Source organism: Corythoichthys intestinalis, chromosome 11 (genome assembly GCF_030265065.1).
Source record: "Corythoichthys intestinalis isolate RoL2023-P3 chromosome 11, ASM3026506v1, whole genome shotgun sequence".
Taxonomy (NCBI): Eukaryota; Metazoa; Chordata; class Actinopteri; order Syngnathiformes; family Syngnathidae; genus Corythoichthys; species Corythoichthys intestinalis.
Genome location: NC_080405.1, coordinates 22,930,144 through 22,955,221, shown reverse-complemented (window position 1 = coordinate 22,955,221; position 25,078 = coordinate 22,930,144). Strand labels below are relative to the sequence as shown.

Here is a 25,078-nt window from a genome sequence, read left to right as displayed (position 1 = left end):
AATAAGACAACACATGCCCCAAGCAATATCAAGTACCAGGAGTACATTTTAATCTAAAACTCCATTAACGCCTAGCTATTATCACACACCACATTGACTAATAATTCCTTCCCTCCTGTGATTCCATGCAACCTGTATGTGTGTGTCAGCATTGTGTCTGCACTGTGCGGCTGAAATGCACACCTTCTCTTTCCATCATGCTGTCCACTGATCCTTTTTTTCCTACTACTGCATATATTCAGCAGACAACAACTTGAGATTGCATTTTTGCTGTATATCAAAACTGGGTTATGTTTTAGTTACCCCACGTATGGTCTCTTCCTAAAGTGGGCATTACCGTATGTTGTTTTAACATTATAAGTACAGGGCCTTATTCAATATAGCGACAAGGCTCTTTGGAGTACAATGACACATTCACTTCCTTGAGGACCTTGTTATGTTTACTCCAATCTTCCTGCCACATCCCAAGTCTTCCTCTCACTTCCTCTCCCATCCCCCTTTTCTCCTCTGTGCTGCATTGCAGATCTAGGTGTCAGGCACTGGGTGAAGTATCGGTTTTTCCTGTTCATCTTCACGAGACTGTAATTAGCTCCTCTTCGTCCTCGCGTGCCCCCACATGCTCAGACATGGATGACCTTGGCAGGAGTGTGGCCACACATAACTAATTGGAGCAGTTTCATAAAGGACATGTAATCAAACAGCATTTGGGAAAAAAAGTATGGCGTAATAGCGTGCATTAGTTTGCACTTGATTGGCCAATATTCTTAAAAAAAAAAAAAAAAAAAATAGACAGCAATAGATTCTTGCTTTTTATTTTTATTGTATTTTTCCCCTATTCCCTACTGTAATAATGTTTAGTCTGTCATTTGTAAATTTGCATTCAATTTACTCTCTACTATATATTGATGTGCACCACAGAGTCAATGATGTTTGTATAAAGGGAAAACAAAGTATGGCTGAGTACTTTCCATAAAAGGATGCGGATAACATAGGCAACAAAAAAATTCAGGCAATATCAAGTCGACTAATATGAATAAGGCACTCTGTGTACTGTAGTGAATCTCATTTTAAAAAAAGGATTTATTCCCTCCATTGAACAATCGATAAAAGACAGGACGGACACAATTTACACAAAAACATTTATGAACATGAAGCAACCATAGCACCAAAAATAAATATTCAACATTCCACCACAGCAACCATCTAAATTCGATTTTACTCATAAATCAATACCCATGCATAAATTGTGGCATATCAGCTATAATTAATTTTTCTGTATCTCTTTTAATCATAAAAGATGTTTTAACCAGCAATGCCAAGTCTATGTCACAGACAAGTCAGAGTGACCTCCTTTGAAAATAAAAGAACAACCCTGCTGTGTCTAATGAATTCCTTGACAGCAGTTTAGTCCACCTTGTTCCGAGCCGCTTCATTGGAGCAAACCATGCAGAGAAATAATAACTTCAACACAGCAGGCCGTTGACTCACTTGGTAGGTCTCCAGGGGTTTGCTCTCCATGTTGAGGTCCCACACTTTGGCAGTAAGGTAGTCCCTGGTGAGCAAATAGCGGCCACTGTGGCTAAACTTGACGTCAGACACTGAGGAGATGATCTCAGAGAAGAAGGAGCGAGCACTGGGGTCCTCTGGCTCCTCAAACACTGGGGGAGGGAGGTAAACATGACTTAAACTTGATACACGTGAGCATCGAATAACTCCGATGAATTTGATGGACTGAGCCAGGCGACAATGGCCACAAACACTATGATTGAATTCAAATTTACTGACAGATGCATGTGTCCCAACGCCACAATCACCAAAGACTGAATTACAGTGCTTAACAAACTTAGAAGAACAACTGCCAGGTCAATTGTGGTGAGTGAAGCGTTTATCATAAAGAAATGCTTTATTTAGCTTTTATTTTTTGTTTTTAATTTGTGTGAGCAAACATTTCATCATTTTGAAGTGTCATTTTCTCTTCCCAAAGATTTTAACAGATACAATTAATTTACTTATAGGGAAAGACAACAATTTTATTATGTCCATCTCAGTGGAAAATTTTCTTGAAATATATTGAGAAACTACAGAATTTTATTTTTCTAATGTGTAATAATGAAGAAAACCGCATACAAAAGCCAATATTTCCAGGAAGTGGTTGCCTTTATTGCCGGCAGATTTTTATCATCGACAGTGCTATTTCACCCAATCAAATGTGAGTATTCCAGATTTCCCTTTGCCGCGACGTCAGTAATACCTTTTGTCCTGTGCAACTGTGTTTGAATTTCTTTTTTCTTTTTTTTTTTTTTTACATTGCAAAGTGCATTAATTGTTGCAGCAACTGTGCCTGTGCAAAATATAACAACAACTATTTAAAACACCACATTTTATAGAGTCCCGAACAGATACCGAGAAAAAACCCAAAACATTTTAAACATATTACTCTCCCACTGAATTACTTTTAAACAAGAATAACGTAGAAAATTACTTGTCTTTATTAAATGCTTCATTGAGTCAGTCCACTCAAATCCGCTCACACTGCTGAGAGCACTTACACACACAATAGCCACGTTTACATGCTGACTTTTATTCATACCGATTCAAATCATTCCGAATGGAAATTTCACATCAGCTGTTTACATGTCACTTCATCTATTCCGATCCAGCGTTTACATGTGACTGCCTTTATTCCGAAAGGACGTTTGACAACTGCCGTCTGACATGCGCAGATTAATCAAAACAAAGCGTCACGTTGCAAAACATGGAGATCGATCGTCAGATCAGCTGCTGTTTTAACTTTTCGAGTGGAAACAAAACTTCTGAATGATACGCCGTTCATTTAAAAAGTTGTGTGGGTGTGCTGTGCGTGTGCTTGGAAGCCATGTTGCAAGTGACGTTACTTACGTCACCAAGTGACGTCACCACGTCAGTACGGAGCATGCGCAGAAAGAACGCAACCAGACACCATTCCGCTTCCCTGTTTACATGATATAATTTTACTTCTAATCGGTTTGGGAAAAGGAATATTCCACCCCTGTGAATCGGAATGAAATTCCATTCGGTTTGGGCCTGCTCATTCCGAATGAGGTGTTTATATGGAACACATTTATTCGGTTTGAACAAATATTCCGATAGTAATTGGAATATTTGGCTCCATGTAAACGTGGCAAATGACTTGAACCTCACACTACTGCTAGTGTTTAACAAACTCAAAGATGGTTGACACTTGGCGGCGCCTTTCAAGTATAGCGCTCCCAGGCTTCTCTGGCAACATCAAAACTTCAACGGCTGTCACTCATCTTTAACTTTAACAAGCACTGCAGCGCATTGCGGACCAAGAAAAGCAGCAGGACGGATAGTGATCGGATTGGGACACCTCTAGTTTGTTGGCTTGTGGCTGGCGCTGCGTTGGCACAGCACATTAGAAGTATCTACAGTATTGATACTCAGAAAAAAAGTATCGATATTTGATATTGGGACATAAAGGATCACAATATATCGCTAGATGATATGTTTTCCAAGCTTTATAATTTATACAAGATGATGTCTGTCTCTTTAAGTCATGAGTGTCCAAACTATTCCACGTAGGGCCGCAGTGGGTTTTTTCATTTTCATTTCATTCCAACAAAACAAGACGACACCTTTTCACTAATCTGGTGCCTTACATGTCTAATCAGTTAATTGCAGTCAGGTGCGGCCTCTTTTAGCAGAAAATTCATTGGTTAAACAGTTTTTCCTCAATTAGTAGGAACAAAAACCAAGACCCACAGCAGCCCTTGAGGACCGGTTTGGACACCCCTGCTTTAACATATATGAGAATTACATTTTAATTGAATCAACATTTAAGTACCCGGTACATTTAATGCACATGTTCAGGTAATTTGGATTTAAACTTTTTTTTTTTTTTTTTTTTTTGATAGATGCCCGGCCACGACTGAAGGGGACCCAGTAGCACAATAAAACCTATTGTTGTTTGAGTGGTCCTTCACAAGTGTTAGTTGACATTTTTAGGACAGAGCATCTCAGCAGGTTTACTCACATTTGGAGTGTCGGTCGCACAGCGCCGCCTCTCTCATGTCACATAAGCGCAGGGTGCCTTTGCTGCTGCTGTACACAAAAAGGTTACAGTGATGGGGGTGAAACTCTGCTGCTGTGATCACCTCGGTCAGATCCTCCATGTTGACTGGCTTAATGTCCACAATGTCTGAGAGAAAAAGCGGCCTTGCTCAGGGAAACAGCAAACTGCTTGTCGGGAGTATTTTTGCACTTCTGTCATTAATCCGTTGGTTTTGCTCATTAAATGAGTCCCTGGGAAACTAATTATAAATCCACACAAGGCAGTGTAAGTATTATGTAAATGAAAACTCCACATCAAACATAAAAATCACTACAACAGGAATGAAAGAAATCAATGGAAAATATAGATTATGATCTGACTGTCAAATGCATTTTTGCACAATCTAATAAATCCTGTCTGGGTCAGGAATGGGGCAATACTGTAACCTATTGAGCTGCAATAATGCTCAGAAAGGATCTGTAATATTTATAAAGCCTGTGAATTATTCATTAAGGTATATTTTCACTCCCCAAGAATAATAATCCCCTCCCCCATTACCATTCCTTTTGTGTAGCAACTTGCTGCTCGATGCACGTACTATACAGTTGTAAACTATTCATTTAGAGTATCATTGTGCACTATTTTTTCTGTGACTTTTTAACTTCTCGTGAAACCAACAAAGGATACTGAAGCTGCGGTCAGTGATGTCCAGGTGCCAAAGGTTTATCCTAAGGTCATCGGCCGACATGTAGGTTTCGTGGTCAGAGTTGACAGAGATGGAGTTGACGTGATAGGTGTGGGCGTTGGCGAACACTCGCCGCGGGCTCACCTCCACCATTAAGTCCATGGGCTTTAAAACAGGCACCTGTGAAAGAGAGGGAGACTTTTACTAGCAGAAGTGACAGATTAAGACAAGACAAATGGTATAAATACAGACCGTATATTCCATTTAAGTAGTTTTATTGTATCATGAATTAATATTTAACCACCTGCCTCTGTTGGCATAAATAATAGATTTCATGGTGGAGCCCAAATTCATTTGTCTGATGGTGTAGTGGAGCTGCAGTACTGAGCTTGATGGGCAAAACCTCCTTTGGCTGCATTTCTATTACCACACAATTTGTGTTGTTATTGTAAACTACCACACACTCATGCCCAGGAGAAGATAATGCAACTAGAAGCAATTTGACTCATTTAAACAAAGTGGATATGTAGTGCTACTGTCTATGGAGTGAGTGGGTGGGCGTCTGCATTCTGTGCCAGTTACCCAAATCTGCATAAACAACTGAAGGCAGAGACACACTTACCTGTAGGGAAGTAACAGTGGAAATGTCCTTGACGCGACCCTCCTCATCTTTGAGGTTGTATCCCTCTGGACGTTTGTCTCGTTCACTCACCTTCCACAGCTTAATGGTTTTATCTGGTAAATGAGAGTGCATTGTAGATTTGTGCTCAGCTTCTAATTTGTTGACCCTATTTTTTCAAATGTATGTGGAACAGTTTTTTTTTTCTTTTTAAATTTATGGATTTACATATGTTCAATCATATCTTCTTTGATTATATTTGGACAAGGTGTGTGGACAGTTCCACATGGCCAAACTACATTTGTTTGTACCAACACAAACAAGACTTAAAAAATTAAAATGAAAACAAAAATTGAAAACAGGGATGCGCTAATCCTATTTTTTGCAACCAAATTTGAGTCAAGTTAATTGATCTTAATTATAGGTATACACATTTACATTGTTATTGACATTCATCCGTCTTAATTCATGTATGATGAGTCAAAGCAGCATTACAGTCAGTTGGTCGGTGCTACACTCCGCTCATCTAATAACACGTTAAATTGCCTTGTAAGTGCAAAATGGGCAGATTTTCCCATTACAAAATAATTCACACTTGTTATTGTTCTACTGTATTTGAAGATAAAATGTACATTTTTATTTAGTATCATGCATCTTAATATATGAAGAGTCAAAAAAGCGGCACAGTCAGTTGATCAGTGCTCGACACCTCTCATCTGATAACACGTTAAATTGCCTTGTAAATACAACACGGGCACGTTTCCCATCACAAAATAATTCACACTTGTTATTGTTCTTATGTATTTTAAGATAAACTGCACACATGCACTACATTTGCTGACCTGTTTGCTCTTTCAACTGCAGTGTATTGTATCAGGCTTTGCATACTTGTTTTGTGGTACCTTACAGATTGCTGCAAACATCAGTCCTGTAAGCAGGAGGTTTTGAGTTGTAGACGAGTGTGCAAACTTGTGGCGATTATGAGCAAAAGCACATTTTCAGCCCTTATTTCTGATCATGTCATAGGATGGGGACAAGTGTATCTTATATAGAAAAAATAAAATATTATAGCATTGAATCATAGACTTGGTTGAATAACCTCTTAATACAACTAATAGATGGGCATTCATATAAGAAAACACACTTCCTAATTCAGTCCAAAAATGACACACAGCCCTGACAGAAAATCCCCTTGCACAACGTAAACCTAATAAATCGCTTTATCTAATGGAAAAGCTACTTAGGTTTTGTAACTCTGATTGAAATGCAGCCTTAATAGAATTTATTCCTGTAATGCGCTTCACTTCGTCACATGACCATTGAAGTACTGACCTCAGATATTGCCTACTCGGTGTCTCAGAGAAAATAATATATTAACTTGGCGTGAGGCAATCAGAAAATTACTAACTTGTTTGCAGTGCCACCTAATTTATGGCACACTCACCATTGGTAGAGAGGAGGAAGTGTGCCGCGTTCTGCTGAGGCAACCATCGGATCTTATTGATCTTCTCCTCGATCTCCAGGCTCTTAAGGTAGTCGAATTCGGGTTCATGGCTCTGGAAAGTGCTGTAGACATTGTACTCTCCCTGGCAGAATAGCTCAGTTTTGCTCTGTGGACAGAAAAAAGGGTTTAATCGTGCAAAAACAAAGAAAGGAGAGCTGAGGAGGAGTGTTTTATTGGTCAAACAGCATGTGTAACATCAGTGAAATCCATCTTGAGGACACACTGTGGCGCCGAATTTGCAGAACTGTAATGATGTGCGCCCACACACAGCGAGAGCATCAATTGTTTAACAAAACTAGACTAGTGAAGGGGGACCAGTCTTCGTCCATCATTGCCCTTGAGGAAGAAGTGAAACTACTCTAATTGTGTGTGAGAATGAGGTGTTTCTACCTCAGGTTCTCGCTGAAAGATGACTACTCGTCCTCCCTTATCCCCAGTGGCCAGCAGCTCTCCCGTGTGGTTGAACTCAACAGTGGAGATGATGTCGGCTACGCGGGGACAGAAAAGGAGACAATGATGAAGGGGGATGGAAGAATAGGGCAAAGGTCATTGGAGGTGTTGCATGAAGCAAAAATAAAGGAAAATGATTTGTCATTTGAACAACCACATTCATCTGCGTCATGATCAACCAAGCTGACAGTGTGCACTTTAAATAATGTCACGAGAACACAAAACACACAATTGCCACATGTTTGCGTCATTATGATTCATACATTGTAACACTACAACCCACAAGAGTCCTGTCATGTCACTTGAGTAATCACAAGTGTTTTCTATTTTAGTTTTGTTTTTAACAAATGATGCTCTCTTTGACACAACAATGTGCTGAAGTGCATTTGTAATTATTCAACCCTCAAACGGAATAGTTTGTTATGCTTATATGCATATCTGTCAGTGTCATTCCTGAGTACCTGTTAATTGGAAATTGTGTTTAAGATATTGAACATTTAAAAAACAACTACAAAATATGAAAAATAAAACAACATTTAACATTTCAAAGATCATTAAATCATTCCATTGACAGCGGACGAGAGTGATATCCAATCCATTTGTATTGTGAGGCTGGCAGTAAATGATCATGCATCAGTGCTATTGACTTTGATGGACATGTAATCCATTAGATCTAGGAAGGACTTACAGTGAAATGTCAACTCTCTTAGTCCAAATGGATTGGACACCTATGCACATCAGTGTGAGTGAATAAGTTTAATTGGTCAAAGCTTATATCGCTATGCCTTCAACAAAAGGAATCCATGGAGTTGTAATAGAAAAGAAAGCAGTCCTCAAAAAGCTGTGGTTGTAATAAAAGCAGAGCGTACGGGGGACATTTATTGAGAGTGTTGAGATTCAAAGCTGTAGCTCTGCCAATTTTGTGGCGGCCTTGACTGAGAGACTGAATTTATGATGAGGGCAAGCATTTCTTTTTCTGCCTCGCCATCTCCAGACACAAGCACTACACGACCTCACTTCTCACACACACACAAATACCGGCTGTTCTTCATCTTCATTGGACATTGCACTTATTGTAATTTTGACCACATTCCACTTTTATCCCTCATCTTTGTGGTTGTCTTTCCATATTCAAGCCTAACTCTCATCCCTCCCCCACAATGCTCTACAGCCCGGCAGTACACTCACTGGTGGTGGTGATGCTGGCAGTAGTAAAATGGGAAAAATGGAGAGGGAAGAAGGGCTTGGGCGGAGGCGGTGGAAGAAGGGAGGTGGGCAGGGAGGGGGTGTCCTCCAAAGAGCAGGGTTGCCTTGGCAACAGGCTCAGCAAACGAGTAGCGGTGGTACTCGACTCGGTTAGTCGTATATGACACTCGAGCAGAGAAGGAAGTGGGATTAAATCAATGAAGGAAGAAGGAACATGGAGAAATAATTGGGCCACTTGAGTTTTGCCCATAAACAAATTAATTCCAGAAGATTAAAAAAAAGTATTGCAGTTAATTATCAGTGTGCAGGCAATGCTGCAAATTGTTGTGCTAGACAGGTGTAGTCGATGTGTTTGTCAGTGTGTAAGAGAAAGACAACAGCGTCTTCGCAGTCATGGAGAAATTGTTAACCTAAGCAAAAAACTGCGAAATGGCAACATTGTAGCAGCATGAAATATGCAGCACATTGTCTTCTCATCTTTCCCTGTTTGAGAAACCCTTCTGTATGCATCTTTCTCTAACTTTTCAACAGAAGAAGTGGAGAAAAGACAAGTGCTTCATCATAGAAAGTGCATGTATGTGTGTTGTTCTCTATGCATATCTGCAAGGTTATCAGTACTGTGGATGTGTGTATGCTGTGGCAAGTTAGCTGTATTGACCTCCCACAGACAGTTGATTTGCACCAAGCAGGCCATTCTGACTCACTGCAACACTGCTGCATTCTCACATGCAACATAACACATCACATAGCACAACATTTACAGTAAATAGCAGTGCAGCTAAGAACATGGAAACAAACTCATCATTAGGGCTGTATTGCAAATTGGGACAGGTTTACGCTGTTTATGTCCCTACTTTGAGAGAAGTTCCAGTTGTATTTGAAGGGATAAAAGCATCCAAAGCAGTATGTTGCCACGACCATGATTTACTTTAAGTATGGTTACCAGGCACATGGGAAAATGTGATGTAGTCTGAATTATATACTTTTTATTTCTCTATCAAGATCTGATTTATTTTATTTTTTTATTTTTATTTTTTAAATCGAATAGTTGTAGGTGACATTTTTTGGAAAAAGCTTGGGCATGCATCCTGTTAACATCTTTTCACATACTAAATACCTGTCCTCTTCACAAGGGTGTGTAGATTTGCGTAAATACTACAGTATGTAGTGTTGAGAACAAGAGGTAGTCCTGCTATTCTCTGAATAAACAACACAACTTAAAGTAACAAAATTGGAGTACAGTGATCCCTCAATTATCGTGGTTAATGGGGACCAGAACCAAAGTGAAGTGAAAAACCGTCGTGTAACCCCTCAATTTTTAACACTTTTTTTGTGTACTCTATGTACATAATGTCAATAAAGTGTATATATAATGCGTATGATGTCATTAGAACATTAAAGAATAGTTTGAAATGTAAGTTAATAATATACAGCATACAGTATATGCTTTTTTTTTTTTACAATTTTAATCATATTATTTTTCTTAAATCCGGTCAAATAATTGTCTCCATCTTGTTTTGAATGTTAAAGACTAGATTACAGATTAATGCATCTGATTATTCCATTTACTTTAGGTAAATATTACTACTTGTTCGTATTAGCCCATACATCTAAAAGTTTTTCACCTTAATCAAGAAAAAATTGCTTTCAAATAATGTTAGATGCAGGGGTCGCGTTAACCGAATATTTTCCGTCGTTGACCGGTTTTTTACAACGGTGACGGAAAAAACTGAAGTCCATCTGTCATTTTGACAGGTTGCAATTAACACCCCAGACCACAGGGTGGCGAGTGAGCATATTAATTAGCTATTGTTAAAAAAGTTATACATAGTATAGCAACGCCCCTCACTTATATTTGTAATTTATCATTTCAATCGGGTCAATTTCCAAACAAAATGAAAATTGCTGAAGTAATTCCAATACACAAAAATGACAGTAAACACAGTTACACAAATTATAGACCGATATCACTATTACCACAATTTTCTAAAATCTTGGGAAAACTATTTACCTGCCGATTTAATAATTTTCTTGATAAACACAACATAATTAACCAGGGCCAGTATGGGTTTAGAACAAAAACAACCACCTCAATGGCAATTACAGATGCAGTAGAAGAAATCACAAATGCATTGGATGAAAAAAAACATGCAGTTGGAATTTTTATTGATCTAAAGAAAGCTTTTGACACAATTGATCACACAATTTTACTCAAGAAACTACATCTGTATGGTATCAGGGGGGTTGCTGGGGAGTGGCTGAGAAGTTATTTAACAGGAAGGGTACAATATGTGAAAATGGGGAAATGGTCATCAGAACATCTCAGTATCTCTCATGGGGTCCCTCAGGGGTCTGTTTTGGGACCAAAATTATTTAATATTTATATCAACGACATATATACTGTATCTCAGTTGTTGAAATTTATACTTTTTGTAGATGACACAAACATATTCTATAGTAGTGAAAACCAAAATGAATTGGTAACTACTGTTAATGAGGAATTAAGTAAATTAAAGAGGTGGATGGATATAAATAAATTATCACTTAACTTAAATAAGACGAAGGTAATGATATTTAGTAACCTAAAATATAACGCAGAACTACAAATAAAGATTGATGGGGTCCCAATCGGGAATGTAAATGAATTCAAATTTCTAGGAGTTATTGTAGATAGTAAATTATCATGGAAACCCCACATCAGACACATCAAAACCAAGATCTCCAAAAGCCTGTCACTAATAAACAAAGTGAAATCATACCTTGATGACAGTGCACTCCGCACTTTGTACTGTTCTCTAGTGCTCCCATATTTCACATATTGTATTGAAGTGTGGGGAAACACTTACAAATCTACCATCAATTCATTAATCACATTGCAGAAACGTGCGGTACGAATCATAGATAAGGTTGGGTTTCTCGATCACACCCACCGTTTATTTGCTCTCTCAAAACTATTAAAAATCAAAGATCTTGTAAACTATCATACAGCTATAATGCTATTTAAAGCAAAAAATGAATTACTGCCCCAAAATTTACAAAACCTATTTAAGGTTCGTGAAAATATCCATAGTCTGCGAGGCTCTGGAGATTTTATGTTGCCAAGATTTCGAACCACTTGCAAACGTTTTCGTGTGTCTGTATGTGGAGTGAAACTCTGGAACAATTTAGACAATCATTTCAAGCAGTGTCAGAATATCCAAAAATTTAAATCGCTGTATAAAAATATGGTCTGGTCACAAAATAATGACATTTGCTGACAATGTGTGTTGCTGTTTATGTCAGTTGGTGTAAATATTGAAATTTTTGGGAATGAGCCAACATTAGTTGGTTGTCTGTTGGTTTAGTTGTTTTTGTCTGTTTTTCCTTTTTTCTTCTTTTCATTGTGTGGACATGAGTATCCCACGAGTAAGGATGCTGGACAATGAGATCAGGGGTGGGACAAAATAAGTTTTTTTCTTCTTCCCGCTCCCTTTCGAGTACAATTATTTTTGTTGAATTATATTGTATGTTTTTTAGTTTCTTTTGTGTGTGCATGCTCGAAATAAAAGTTTCATCATCATCATCATCATTGTCTCTCTTGATGCATGACGTCGTTGGCCTTACTCGGGAAAAATGTCAAGGCAACTGAGTGTCCGAAGTTTCTTCAAAAAGCCCCAAAACGACAATGGTGTTGATAAAAGAGGTGAAAAAAGAGGGACTGATGCAGTGAAGGATGACAACGAATCAAGTGAATCGCCGGTTCACTCCTCACTGCGGCGAGCAGTTGAAAACGCCGCCAATTACCAAGAAGGGCAGAATTGGTAACACGGTGAAAGCGGCATAAAGCCAAAAAAAGCGGACCAGACTAGCCAGAGCCTGAAATTATTTCAAGGAAAATATGGAGGGTGCCACCACTGTGTGTACTCTTTTTGCTAAGCTGAGCTCGCATACCACGGTAGCACGTCGGCTATGAACGAACACTTGACACGCCGTCACCCAGGTGTATTTCGGAAGACAACAGGAAACAACAAGCTAGCGGATTGTAAGTCCATACAACTTTCTAACGATTTTTTTTTTAAATTGGAAGTTGCCTTCATGTGCGTCGTATCAACGTGCATTTTTATTTAATAATAATAAATGAAAAAAAAAAAAATATATATATATATATATATAATGGAATTATATAATATTTTTATTAAATGTATTAGGATCATGGAAGGTCCCACTTGGGGGAAGAAAAACAAACAAACAAAATATATATATATATATATATACCTGTATATACATAATATAATAAAAATATATATGGAAACACAGTACTGGCCTGTTTACTGTAATCCATGACTGCACTAATGTTAGTTACTTTATATTATATTGTATTATTGTGTATATACATATAGTGACTGCATCAAGATATAGTCATTTTAAAAATTTAAGTGACGGGTAAAAATAGATTATGACCGGATTTTTATGACCCTGTCCGTCAAAATGACAGACAACGAAAAAGTCTAGCGCAACCTCTGGTTAGATGTGTTTGTTTTGTTTGCTAATGTTTTGAACAACATCTTTTTCAATTAAGAACATTTCTGACATACAAACTTTTTTTTAAGATGAAATATACTAATTTATTGCTTAAAATAAGACTTAAACCATTAAACCCATTTTCAGCTAGCCATTTTTCTATTTTCAAGAAATCCCAGTAAAATTTACTGGCAGAGAATTTCACTTATTTCGAGTATATTTACATCGAAACAAGGGAATTTAACTAGTTTTAAGGAGGTGTGTTTTTGCAGTGTACAGTGATCCCTCGTTTTTCACGTTCACTACAAAAATGTCTGAGTGAGTGCTTGCCCGAGACTGATGATTCCATACTTTTTGCTCGGGGTTGTATGTATCCATCCATCCAGCCATCATCTACTGCTTAGTCCGGGGTCGGGTCACGGAGTCAGCAGCTCCAGCAGGAAAGCCCAGACTTCCCTCTCCCCAGCCACTTCAACCAGCTCCTCCGGCAGGATCCCAAGACGTTTCCAGGCCAGCTGAGAGACAGACTCTCCAGCGTGTCCTGGGTCGTCCCTGGGGCCTCCCACTGATGGGACATGCCGGAACACCTCTCAGGTGTTCAGGAGGCATCCGAACCAGATATCCGAGCCACCTCAACTGGCTCCTCTAAACGAGGAGGAGTGGCGGCTCGACACAGAGTCCCTCCCGTATGACCGAGCTTCTCACCCTACTCTAAGGGAGAGCCTGGACACCGTGCACAGGAAACTCATTTCGGCCACTTGTATCCGAGATCTTGTCCTTTCGGTCACGACCCACAGCTCGTGACCATAAGTGAGGGTAGGAACTTAGATCGACTGGTAAATTGAGAGCTTTGCCTTTCGGCTCAGCTCTTTCTTCACCACAATGGACCGGTGCAGAGTTCACATCATTGCAGACGCTGCACCTTGGAGGAGGCGCTCGAAGGCAAGCATTTGGTGGCCGGTGTTCGGCCATTCCTTACTACGCGGCGAAACGTTTTACACAATGCTCAGCGTGCTTGCGCAAGCATCCACACGCATGCGCACATCGGTTAGAAGCGGCGAGTATTCACTATTTTTTTATTTAGTTATTTAGAACCTTTTCACTGCCTCAAAGATACTTTTTGCATGTATTACCCTCTCATATTTTTAACCATTGTGTTTTTTTGTGTTAGCTCTGAAGCATTTGACCACATTAGTCACGTAACGTATTTAAACCGTCCTTATTTGATATAACTACATTCCAGTATTTTCTGCAGGCATTTTTTTTGTAGTACGTTATTCCTGTATGCATCTAAACAAAACAAGTTTAGAGCACACGGTAGTACTTTAGGTGTCAAATTCGACTAAGTAGGACGTTTCGCCGAAGTAGGAGATTTTGGCAGAACACCCGGCCTGTTCCTATGGGGCCCAGCCCAAAAAGGAAACGTGGGTCCCCCTTCCCATGGGCTCACCACTTGTGGGCAGTGTTGGGCACGTTACTTTAAAAAAGTAATTAGTTACATTACTCACTACTTCTTCCAAAAAGTAACTGACTTAGTAACTGAATTACTCTATAGTAAAAGTAACTAGTTACCTGGGAAAGTAACTATTTCCGTTACTTTAAAAATAACTTGTTGTATGTCAAAGAATTTGAAATTCTCTGAGCAGTATTCGAGTCAGTGGAATAGAGAAGAACATACAGGTAGTTAACTTGTTAGGTGCTTCAGCAGATTTGAATTGCTTACCACAGATGTCGACAAAAGCTTTGCCCCAGGACATAAATTACACATTACATGCAGGTTCTTTCCTTTAATTTCGACAAACTTGAAATAGTGTCTATATCTCCACCTCTTAAAGGACAATTTTTCTTCTGACTGCTCTGCTATCCCGACCCTGTGCATCTGTTTTGCGTGTGTGTTTGCCGCACGCGCTGTTCCGGTTTGCTTGTGAAATCACCGGCTCTGATTGGCTTACCACGACACATGACTAACCCTCAGCCAATCACAATCACCTCCATCGCATCTCTCGAGGGGCTGCATTCAGTTTCAGCTAGTTTCAGCTAGTTTCCCGACAATTCACGTCACCTTCAAAGCGTCTGCCGTCCTCAAGATGGAAGCAGAATTATTGCTGGCTGACAGTGGGAGATGGGAACGGGGCTAGCATCAGGTGTAGCAAACACAGAAACGTTACCAAACTTTGGAAAGCATTGTCTAATTGAATGAGCAGGGACAAACAGCTTGGAGTCAGAAGTACGTGCGCTATTCTCGAACCTGAACGCACCCCAAGTCTTGGATGACAAATCAACAGAGCAGAGAGTCGACTAGACACAGCTGGTAGTTTCTTAAATTTATTCAGAGTAAGTAACGCACCGCTTTTGACCGTCAGTAACGGTGTTGTAACGGCAGAAAAAGTAATTAGTTAGTAGTTAGATTACCCGGTTATTGAAAAAATAACGCCGTTACGTAACGGCGTTATTTATAACGGCGTTACTCCCAATACTGCTTGTGGGAGGGGCCAAAGGGGTCGAGTGCGTAGGGAGTTGGGCAGCAGCGAAAGGCGGGAACATTTAGAAGCTAACCCTTATGTGTATACAGTATTTTAATGAATAGTTTTTAAGCACTGATGTATAAAATGTAATAATTATGATATAAATGAGATATAGTGTATATATATACATACATAAAGAAAACGATTTTCACCTGTATACATGCATATATCATAACATTTTTAAATAAAATACTGTTTTTTCATTGAAAAAATCCGTGATGGACTGAGGGCGCGAAGTCTAAAGTGCGATATAGCAAGGGATCACTGTATAAATAATACGTACTGTACATTCATTCTCTCTCTCTCTCATATTGCTATATGTTGGTAAGTGTACATACATACGTAGATGTAAATGAAGTGAACTTGTGCTTTTAGAACTCATATATATATACATATATAAATATACATATACATACATATATATACCATTTACCATACATATACATATACATACATATATATACCAATTACCATACATATATATATATATATATATATATATATATATATATATATTTTTTTTTTTTTTTTTTTTTTTAATCTGCGATCTGTGATGCTCTGTGGGCACAAAAGTTGAAACTCCAATGTGGCCCATTAAAACTGTTTCAGCCTTCAAAGAACTCCAGATTTTAGACTGTCCACGCAGCTGAACAAGACTTTTTTTTTTTTTTAATATAACAATAGGTCAATAAAATAATAAACTTTAAACAATCTTATAGGAGTTTGATTCTCATGGAATGCAGTTGACTATTGACAACACAACAAAATCTCTTGTATATCCCTTCACATTAGATGTGAAGAGAAATATTTTAAGAAGAAAAAAAAAAAGACTTATAGGAAAGCATGGAAGATGCAGATGGAAAGAGGGGGAATTCTCTCTCTCTTTTTTTTTTTAATAATAAGAAGTACAATGGGTACAAGGAGAGGAGTAGGTTCCCCACTGTCCCAATTACAGATATGTCAGCTTTGGGAAAACAACTACCATTAAAGCCCAGCCAGAAACACACACTCCTCAAAAGCAGGAACAAGACTATGCTCAGCAGGAGATTTTTGTGTATGCTGACTAGTGTGTGTGCGCAGCATGTGCACCCGGCATGTATCTTCCTGTGTACGTGTGCACAAGTCTATGTACTCAATTACCCTGTAGAGAAATAAAGAAATAAACAGCTTGAAGAGAGGAGGGGAATGAAGGTCTGGGGTAAAATTGATCCCTGCCCTGCAGTTTAGGAGTTGTCTGGAAAAAGTGGCATATGCTGAAAGAGCACATGAATGGGGACAAATGAATCTGGGATGGCACAGCATGGGATGCTGGACACAAGGAAGCAGAGCTGGTGAGAAACTAATGCTCATCGACACAAACGATTAGAAGCAGCATGCTGGGAAAAACAACTAATTCTGTTGAGATAACGCGCATTGCTCAGTGCTAAAATTAATCATGTAAAAAACAAAAATACTGCGAACTGATTTGTCAGACTACTGTGACAAATTTGGAGGGGGGATTAGGGATTTACGCTAGTGTTAAAAAGTGATTAAGTGTGAAGAGTATATAAATACTTAAATGTAATCCTGTACATCTTCAACTTTGGGAGAGGAAGCCTTGGCCTGAAAAGGAGACTGAGCTTCGTCTGGTTAAGCTATTTAAGGAAATCAATCACACAGACACACACTCAACATCACACAGTCTGAGTTAAAAATAAAATGGTAGGTACAGAAATAGTGGCACACGAAAGGAATGAGACAGACTGACAAAGTGAGGTATGAAATATTTGTAATGCTCAGACGTAGACTGAACAATTCCCCCGACACACAGGGCCTCGCATATCTCAGACTGCAGTTATGCAGTGCGACTGTGAGGCATACTGTGCACATGTGACCTTTGGGGAGAGAAGAGGATAGAGCACACACCTTCAGTGTAAGAGGCAAACGGCTCAGGCTCCAGAGAAAGGGTAGTGATGTCGGAGCACAGCACCTGGATGGGGCTCAACATCCTGGGGGAGGTCTCCAGGGTGGAGAGGGGTGGACGGGATGGGCGGAGCTCTTCAGGCTATAGCCAGGAGCAGCCCTGCAAGAGGAGGAAGGATGGAGGAAGGAGAGATGGTTGGCAAAGGGGAAGGAAGGAAGGGGGAAGTGGTTAAGGTGGGGTCTAAGTTACTACATCACCACAATTTTACATGAGTACTCACCAAATAAGACACAGAGGGGATGTAGTCATGATTACACTACATCTACGAAAGATGGCTATGAGTAAGGTTTCAGGGAAAAGATTGTCATGCAGGATGGACACATACAAAGAACTAAATGAACATCAGTAAAGTTCATTTGTAAAGATACTCTCTTGTCTAAATACATTTCTCAAAAGAAAAAAAAAATAGATTTATTGTACAATGGAAGAGAGTTCTGAAAGAAATACTTTCCACCGTATTTCTATAAATTGTGACCACCAATCAGTTAGAAATTCTGGCACGCCTCCACTCAAATAGAAGTGTGATTCCCCCCCCACCCCACCCCCCCTTCACCAAAAAATTTCAAGTGGGTACTACTAGGTGGATGAAATTCCTTTTACTATTATAATTGATACGGTCATGAGTAGAACTTATTCTCAAAGGAACACTGTGAAGGAAAATATTTGTATTCACACCTACGAAAATAGCTTATGTTGTTTGATTAATCGCCAAAAGGCAGAAATGTACACTTTTCATTTTCAAATTGAGCAGTTGAATACATCCTTTTGTGTATAATCAAAAAATGCTCACACTGACAAGCCTTAAAAACAACACATGAATAAGTTATTCCCAAAGTATAGGGGGAAGCAGAAGGCAAGGCACAATATTTGGGTGAGTAATATTTCATGAGTCTTAAAAAGCAAAGCCTCATCCATCCCTGGAGAAAATTGTACTCCAGTAGGAGCAATGTGAAACAAAGACAGCTCGTGCAGAGCGAAAGAAGAAGAGAGAATAAGGTATAAGAGATGGAGAGAAATGGGGAGGGGGGGTATGTGGAGGAAGGTTAAGCACCCCTCCCTTTGTAGGTTTGAAGGCCAGAGGACTCCCCATGGAAAGGTCTTAGGACGTACTTTTATGTATGCACATGCACACACACATTTATATAACCTGAGTGAACAAAGACTCACAGGATGTTCTCACAGACTGACAAAGTGAATGTGATTGAATATATGGAAGCAACACAGGCAAAACGGTGAAAACAAAACAGTCATACACATACAAAAAAAAATCTTTTTAGAGCCACTCACACACCTCTCATTATATCTCCCTTCAGCACTAAGGCAGCGCCTTTCAGCAATGTTGGCTAATTATTTGGCAGACTTCAGCAATGCTGCAAGACGCTTTGGAGAATGCTGGGGAATGGAAAAAGGGTGGAGGAAGGGGAATGGACATGGAAGAAGGCATTAATCATTTTATTTGTGACAGAAGCTAACTGAGTGGTCCTCTGACATTGATTTACTTATTGTTCAGCAAGCTCTTGGTAATGTGTTGCACATCCCATCTCTGTGTGAAATTTGCACGTGTTCACGTGTGTGCGTGCATTTGCAGCCGCCATGCTGAGAGGTCGTCAGTAATTCAACCTGAATAATGCCCGCATGTGGGGGCGGGGAATAATTATTCCTGCTAATATTGGTGGGCGGTGACGACCTGCCAGTCATACCGGCCAAGCATGAAAAGCAGCATGTTTTTATCACTGACTGTTGCTATGGCAATAATGCATGATAGCTGGTGGCCAGTGTTACTAAAGACTTCCTGGCGCGCTGTGGCTTTTCGGACATAGCTAGTATATACTGAAGAAATATGTGAATCAAAAGGTCAGAGGCGCAAAAAAAAAAATAAATAAATAAATCTCTCAGAAGACAATAAAAAAAGTCACACATGCAAAATATGTCCCCCATCAACAGGCTGCACTATAGGCCTCTTTTGACTGATGCTGATTGAAGGTAGTCATTTCATAGCCGAGACTCACAAGCTTCAATTTGCAAAAAAGTAAGACTACAATTGTAAATATGGTTAACAGAAGGTGGAGGGGCAGAAAAACAAATTGCTTGCATGTGCAGCTGGACCAGTTGTAATATTCCCCTTGTTTCACATCTTATACGCTATCTATTCAATTTGACACCCAGCTTTATTATATTTGGGAGGCAATGGCGCACATGTGCCATACAGAGGCAGAGTCAGATACTCTGCTGTTATAAAAACACAAACATGCAGGGCAGAACAATCCTTCCCTGTATTGAAACTACATAGGATGTTTCACTACGGAAGCGGGCAGTTCTGAAAGCTTTTTAAAAAAAATAAAAAATAAAATAAAAAAAAGGTTCAAGAATAAAGAGTATAAGGAAATTAAAGAGAAGACTTGTCAAAAACTTCAATTTGGTTAATTGGAGAAAGGCTGCTCCTCCTTTTTGCAGCTCTGTCAGCACTTCTTCAATCAATTGTAGATTTAAAAAACGATTACGGGGTAGTCCTGACCTTCTCAGTAAGCACACACGCACTTGTGCAGATATTTTGTCCACAAGACACAAATTGGAGACTGCCTCAACAACCAGTTGTCACACACAAACATTCACATGCCACTCTGCTTACCTTCAGTCACATAGTTGTGGTCAGGGAGGAAGCCGCGGTGGTTGAGCGTCGGGGTGGCCTCAGTGTCTTCGCCCATCAGCGGGGCCGAGGGGAGCGCCCGTCCTGGGGGGGCAGTGTGGGAGAGGCGGTGGTGCTGAGGGTGGCAGAGCGGTATCGGAGGGGGTGGCGGGGAATCCGGCCAGCGCAGCGTCCATTACTGCTGCTCGCCGACGCCTCGTCAGCACAGAGCTGCAGTCATCCTACAGCTGATGAGGATGTGGGGAGGCGGGGGGCAAGCCGGGTGGGAGTAAGCCTGTCCCAAGGGGTAAGCGAGGGTTCTAAAGCAGACAAGTGGGGGCCAGATGGAAACCTGCAAGTAGGGAGGTTAAGCGAGTTTTAAGAATTAAAAATAATAATTCAGGCCGCCACCAGACACATATTTGTACTCGAACAGAATTGATCATGTATAGTCTACTCATGTATGGGTAATCCAGGAGGAGAGAAGTAGTGGGGGGAGGGGAGAGTGGGATGAGCCGATGGTTGGTGTCACCGCAGTGCCAATGCTTCTGCAGTAAACTCATAAGCATGGACACACACATCCAAAACCATAAACACACCAACCTGCACTTCTCCTCTGCAGGACCTGGAAACACTTGATAGATCCTCTGGGGGGAAAAAATGTCACTTCTTTCTCATTGGCTGGTAGCTGAACCTCATTTGTCTGCTCTTCGAGGATGAGGAAAGCCCGGTGGTCCTGCTGCAGTCTGCACTCTGGTATGCAAAAGGCAGCGTGAAAGGTAGAGGGAGGGAGGGAGAGAAAGTGACTATGAGCGTGTGATGCATTAGACAAAGCCACGCCCACTACACAGCATGCCCAATCAGGTCTCTGACAGTCTTGCCTCACCAAAGGTTATTAAAGATCTGAAATAGGCGACAGCAGTGGCAGACCGTCGTTCAGGGGGAATTAAGAAGAGATAAGACGGCTAAATGGGTGTCGCAGTTGTCACCACACAGAGTAGAAATTAACCTGGACACATGAGAGAACAGATGAAAGAATATAACAAAAAGGAAAAAAAAACACACAATTGCCAGTAGAAGCAAAACTACAGAAAAATGTAACTATTAAAAAAATAAAAAAATAAATTAAATAATGAAGCGTAATAAAATTCTCTCAAAGAGTCTTTTATTCCGAGACATTGATACTTATAAAGTAGGTGGTTAGAAATTGTGTGCAATTAAATGACATTAACAGAAAATGTTTAACGAGAACAATGTCTCATCCAATCACTGTCGGACACATTTTTAGGCAGATTTCAAGTATCATGGGCTCACATAAAACAAGTGCATAATGTTCTTAGTCTGATTTTGAGCAAAGCAACAATGACACTCAATAGATGGGAACCCTTCACATAGACAATCCTAAAAGTGCCCATAAGAAGGATGATCGAAAAACTGAGGTGCACAGGTGACACAGCAGTGCCAATCCTGTTAGTTGCGGCAATAAATTCATATTTTCACCATTGCTTTATCTAATCAAATTTTTGGGGGGGGTCACCACTCAGTGGAAGAGTAGTCGTTCCTCAAACCAGAGGTTGTGGTTTTTGATTCTCCGACTCGATGAACTCGTCTAAGTATTCTTGAGCAAGATACTGAACCCCACGTTGCTCCTGGTGCTGCGTCACCAGTAGGTGGATGGGGATGTAATGTAAAGCGCTTTGAGGGCCTTGAAGGTGGAAAGGCGCTCTACAAGTATAAATCCATTTACCATTACAATTTCTACTATTTTTGTGAAATATAAAATGAGACCAAGAAAAACTTTTTTTTTTTTTAAACCATTACATTACAACCTGCAACAACAACTACAATGCTTCTAGCAATGCTAGTCTTGAGAGCAAGACGGTACTCCCTGATTCATTGATTCATCATGCAGTACCATCTTGCAAACCTCATCTGTCCAATCACTTTCCCATCCATCTGATATTTGAGCTAATCAGGAGAAAGAGGCCAGGAGCTGCAGACGTGACCAGTAAGCAAGTACCTGGTTGAATACAATCCCGGAGTGTGAAAGCGGTTCTAGGACATAGTTTAGTGTGTGATGTTTTGTCAGAAACACTTAATTGCAGATTTGAATTTTGGAATTGCCATTTTCAGATGTTTCCACAGGTGTTCTATGGGATTCAGGTCTGGACTCATTGCTGGCCACTTTAGAAGTCTCCAGTGCTTTCTCTCAAACCATTTTCTAGTGCTTTTTGAAGTGTGTTTTGGGTCATTGACTTGCTGGAAGACCTATGACCTCCGAGGAAGACCCAGCTTTCTCACACTGGGCCCTACATTATGCTGCAAAATTTGTTGGTAGTCTTCAGACTTCATAATGCCATGCACACGGTGAAGCAGTCCAGTGCCAGAGGCAGCAAAGCACCCAAAACATTAGGGAACCTCAGCCATGTTTGACTGTGGGGACCTTGTTCTGTTCTTTGAAGGCCTTTTTTTTTTCTGTAAACTATATGTTGATGCCTTTTCCCAAAAAGCTTTACTTTTGTCTCATCTGGCCAGAGAACATTCTTCCAAAATGTTTTTGGCTTTCTCATTACACTCAAAAAAATGACTCCGGTCGGTTGTAAAGTTTACTAAAAGACAATGTGCATTTTCAGCAAGAACACATCATGTTTCCAAGGTGAGCATGATTAAATCATGCAGGCCATACATAGACATGAACAATGAACGAGTAACTAGATTAGATCACGTTGATGCAACATAATGTTAACGTGCCTTTTCAACCAATTGCAAAAGTCTCGTCATTTCTCGCGAGATTTAAAAGTAGGGTTGCCAACTCCCTGAAAAAAGAAGTGACACCTCATTGGTAGAGCCGGCTGGCCCGATAACCTTCACCATTTAATTATTATTTTGTTTGTGAAAAGTGATTTTTTTTTTTATTAGATGGGGCTTTGCAAGGCACAGGCCCAGCTAGTAAAATTCCTCAACTTTTTTTTCTTTCTTTCTTTCATAATCTTTTTATCCACGTTTTTTCTGCACACTGGAGACTCCAAACTGTTTGACCGACCGGCACCGTTTAAATATCAAAATGACCGGAATTCCATTCATTTTTAATGGCAAGCATTTTCCCTTCATTTTCAATGACAGGAAAGCATAGATGGTTGTGATTTTTGACCACTTACCATTACAGCCCATTGACATTGAACTGGCGCCCAAGTAAGTCCATACCACTTACAGCTATGTACGTCCATGCCATTGACTATCATAAATGTGGCTACTATTGATGTTAATGTACTGGATTCCATTGAGGCATATATAAATTGATGCCATTGACAGCCATTTACGTAAAATTAGGGCTGTCAAACGATTAAAATTTTTAATCGAGTTAATCACAGCTTAGAAATTAATTCATCGTAATTAATCGCAATTCAAACCATCTCTAAAATATGCCATATTTTTCTGTAAATTATTGTCGGAATGGAAAGATAAGACAAGATGGATATATACATTAAACATACTGTACATAAGTACTGTATCTGCTTATTATAACAATAAATTCACAAGATGGCATTAACATTATCAACATTCCTTCTGTGAAAGGGATCCACGGATAGATTCTTAAAGGATAAATGTGAGTTTGTATATTATGACTAAATATTGCCATCTAGTGTATTTGTTGAGCTTTCAGTAAATGATACTGTAGTGACTAAACTGTTCTGCCCAAATGCATGATGGGAAGTGGCGCAACCATGACTGTGTGCAGTGGCTGCAAATGCTATATCTTCTCTGCGTTGTGTACAATGCAGGGTGTTAAGAAAAAGATCAACTCCTGTCATTCTTCCCCACGTTGCTCACCTCAATAGTTATAATTGTTGTGGAAGATTTTAGCAAAGCTTTTGGCAATTAAAAGCACGGTCCAAATGAATGCCTGTATCCACTCCACTCACTTGTCACTGCCTCTTAGCTCTGTATATACGTAAAACGGCGCTATTGTAGTCTGTTTGCGGCAATGCGTGAGTGGGTTGTTCTGTGCATGCGTTAAATATTTTAACCTGATTGATTAAAAAATTCATTACCGTCCGTTAACGCGATAAATTTGACAGCCCAATTTGTGCCTTATGTTGGCTCAACATGTGTGCTTTATGTTAAAAGAACGCAATTGCTAAATACTGAAAGAAAGCAATTTAATCAGGTGCAAATTATGTATTTCTTTCATGTCAGTTCAACATGTATTTTGGGGTGAACATGAGTGCCTTATGACTGACTTTTAGCGTGGGATTGCCCATGCTTCCTCACAATTTTGCTTCTCAAGTCCTCAGACAGTTCTTTGGTCTTCTTTCTTTTCTCCATGCTCAATGTAGTACACACAAGGACACAGGATGAGTCAACTTTAATCAATTTTAACTGCTGCAAGTTTGATGTAGTTATTGCCACAACTTGTTATGTGCCACAGGTAATTAACAGGTTTTCGTAATTACACAAATTAGAGAAGCATCACATGATTGTTCCAAGGGTGCCAATACTTTTGTCCGTTATGTGTGAAATGATAATGATTTAATTTTTTCCCATTCTCTGTTTTTCCATTGCAAGCAAAATAAATGACGATATTACTACCAAAGCATTTGTAATTGCAATCATTTTCTGGGAGATATTGAGCACTATCTGACAGAATTGCAGGGGTGCCAATACTTTTGGCCAGCAGTGTATGTAGCCTACAGTATTTCTGGAGACAAACTTAACCAACAAAAGGCAAATAAAGATCTCAGGGTACTTAGTACTGTACAACAAGCTGTCAAACACTACTAATAAATCGAAATTCCCAAGATGGTGATGTATTTAGATTTTAAAGCAATATGGGGTAGAAATAAGCTTTTTGAATAAATCTTTGAAATGCAAATGACCCATCAAATTTACCTAATTTGACTCACAATATCAATTAGATGCCATAAGCTTAGATTTGGCATTTCTTTGAA

At 39.7% G+C, this 25,078-nt stretch overlaps 1 protein-coding gene across 5 annotated transcripts in view; it reads right to left on the bottom strand.

The window, feature by feature from the left end:
• The window catches only part of LOC130923922 (serine/threonine-protein phosphatase 2A 55 kDa regulatory subunit B gamma isoform), a 39,748-nt gene that overhangs the window by 3,445 nt on the left and 11,225 nt on the right, over positions 1-25,078 (bottom strand). For 2 of the 5 annotated variants that reach the window (XM_057850064.1, XM_057850066.1), the window contains 11 exons: positions 21,016-21,138; positions 20,733-20,882; positions 20,133-20,481; positions 18,795-18,895; positions 17,446-17,602; positions 7,250-7,347; positions 6,800-6,965; positions 5,359-5,471; positions 4,739-4,916; positions 4,034-4,198; positions 1,489-1,658 (listed from right to left, as the gene is read on the bottom strand). In XM_057850064.1, the coding sequence (XP_057706047.1) occupies positions 1,489-1,658; positions 4,034-4,198; positions 4,739-4,916; positions 5,359-5,471; positions 6,800-6,965; positions 7,250-7,347; positions 17,446-17,527 (972 nt within the window). In that variant the 5' untranslated portion in view covers positions 17,528-17,602; positions 18,795-18,895; positions 20,133-20,481; positions 20,733-20,882; positions 21,016-21,138. Of the gene's footprint in view, positions 1-1,488; positions 1,659-4,033; positions 4,199-4,738; positions 4,917-5,358; positions 5,472-6,799; positions 6,966-7,249; positions 7,348-17,445; positions 17,603-17,723; positions 17,966-18,794; positions 18,896-20,132; positions 20,482-20,732; positions 20,883-21,015; positions 21,139-25,078 lie in introns of those variants that run through there. The other 3 variants (XM_057850065.1, XM_057850068.1, XM_057850067.1) reach the window with 3 other exon arrangements.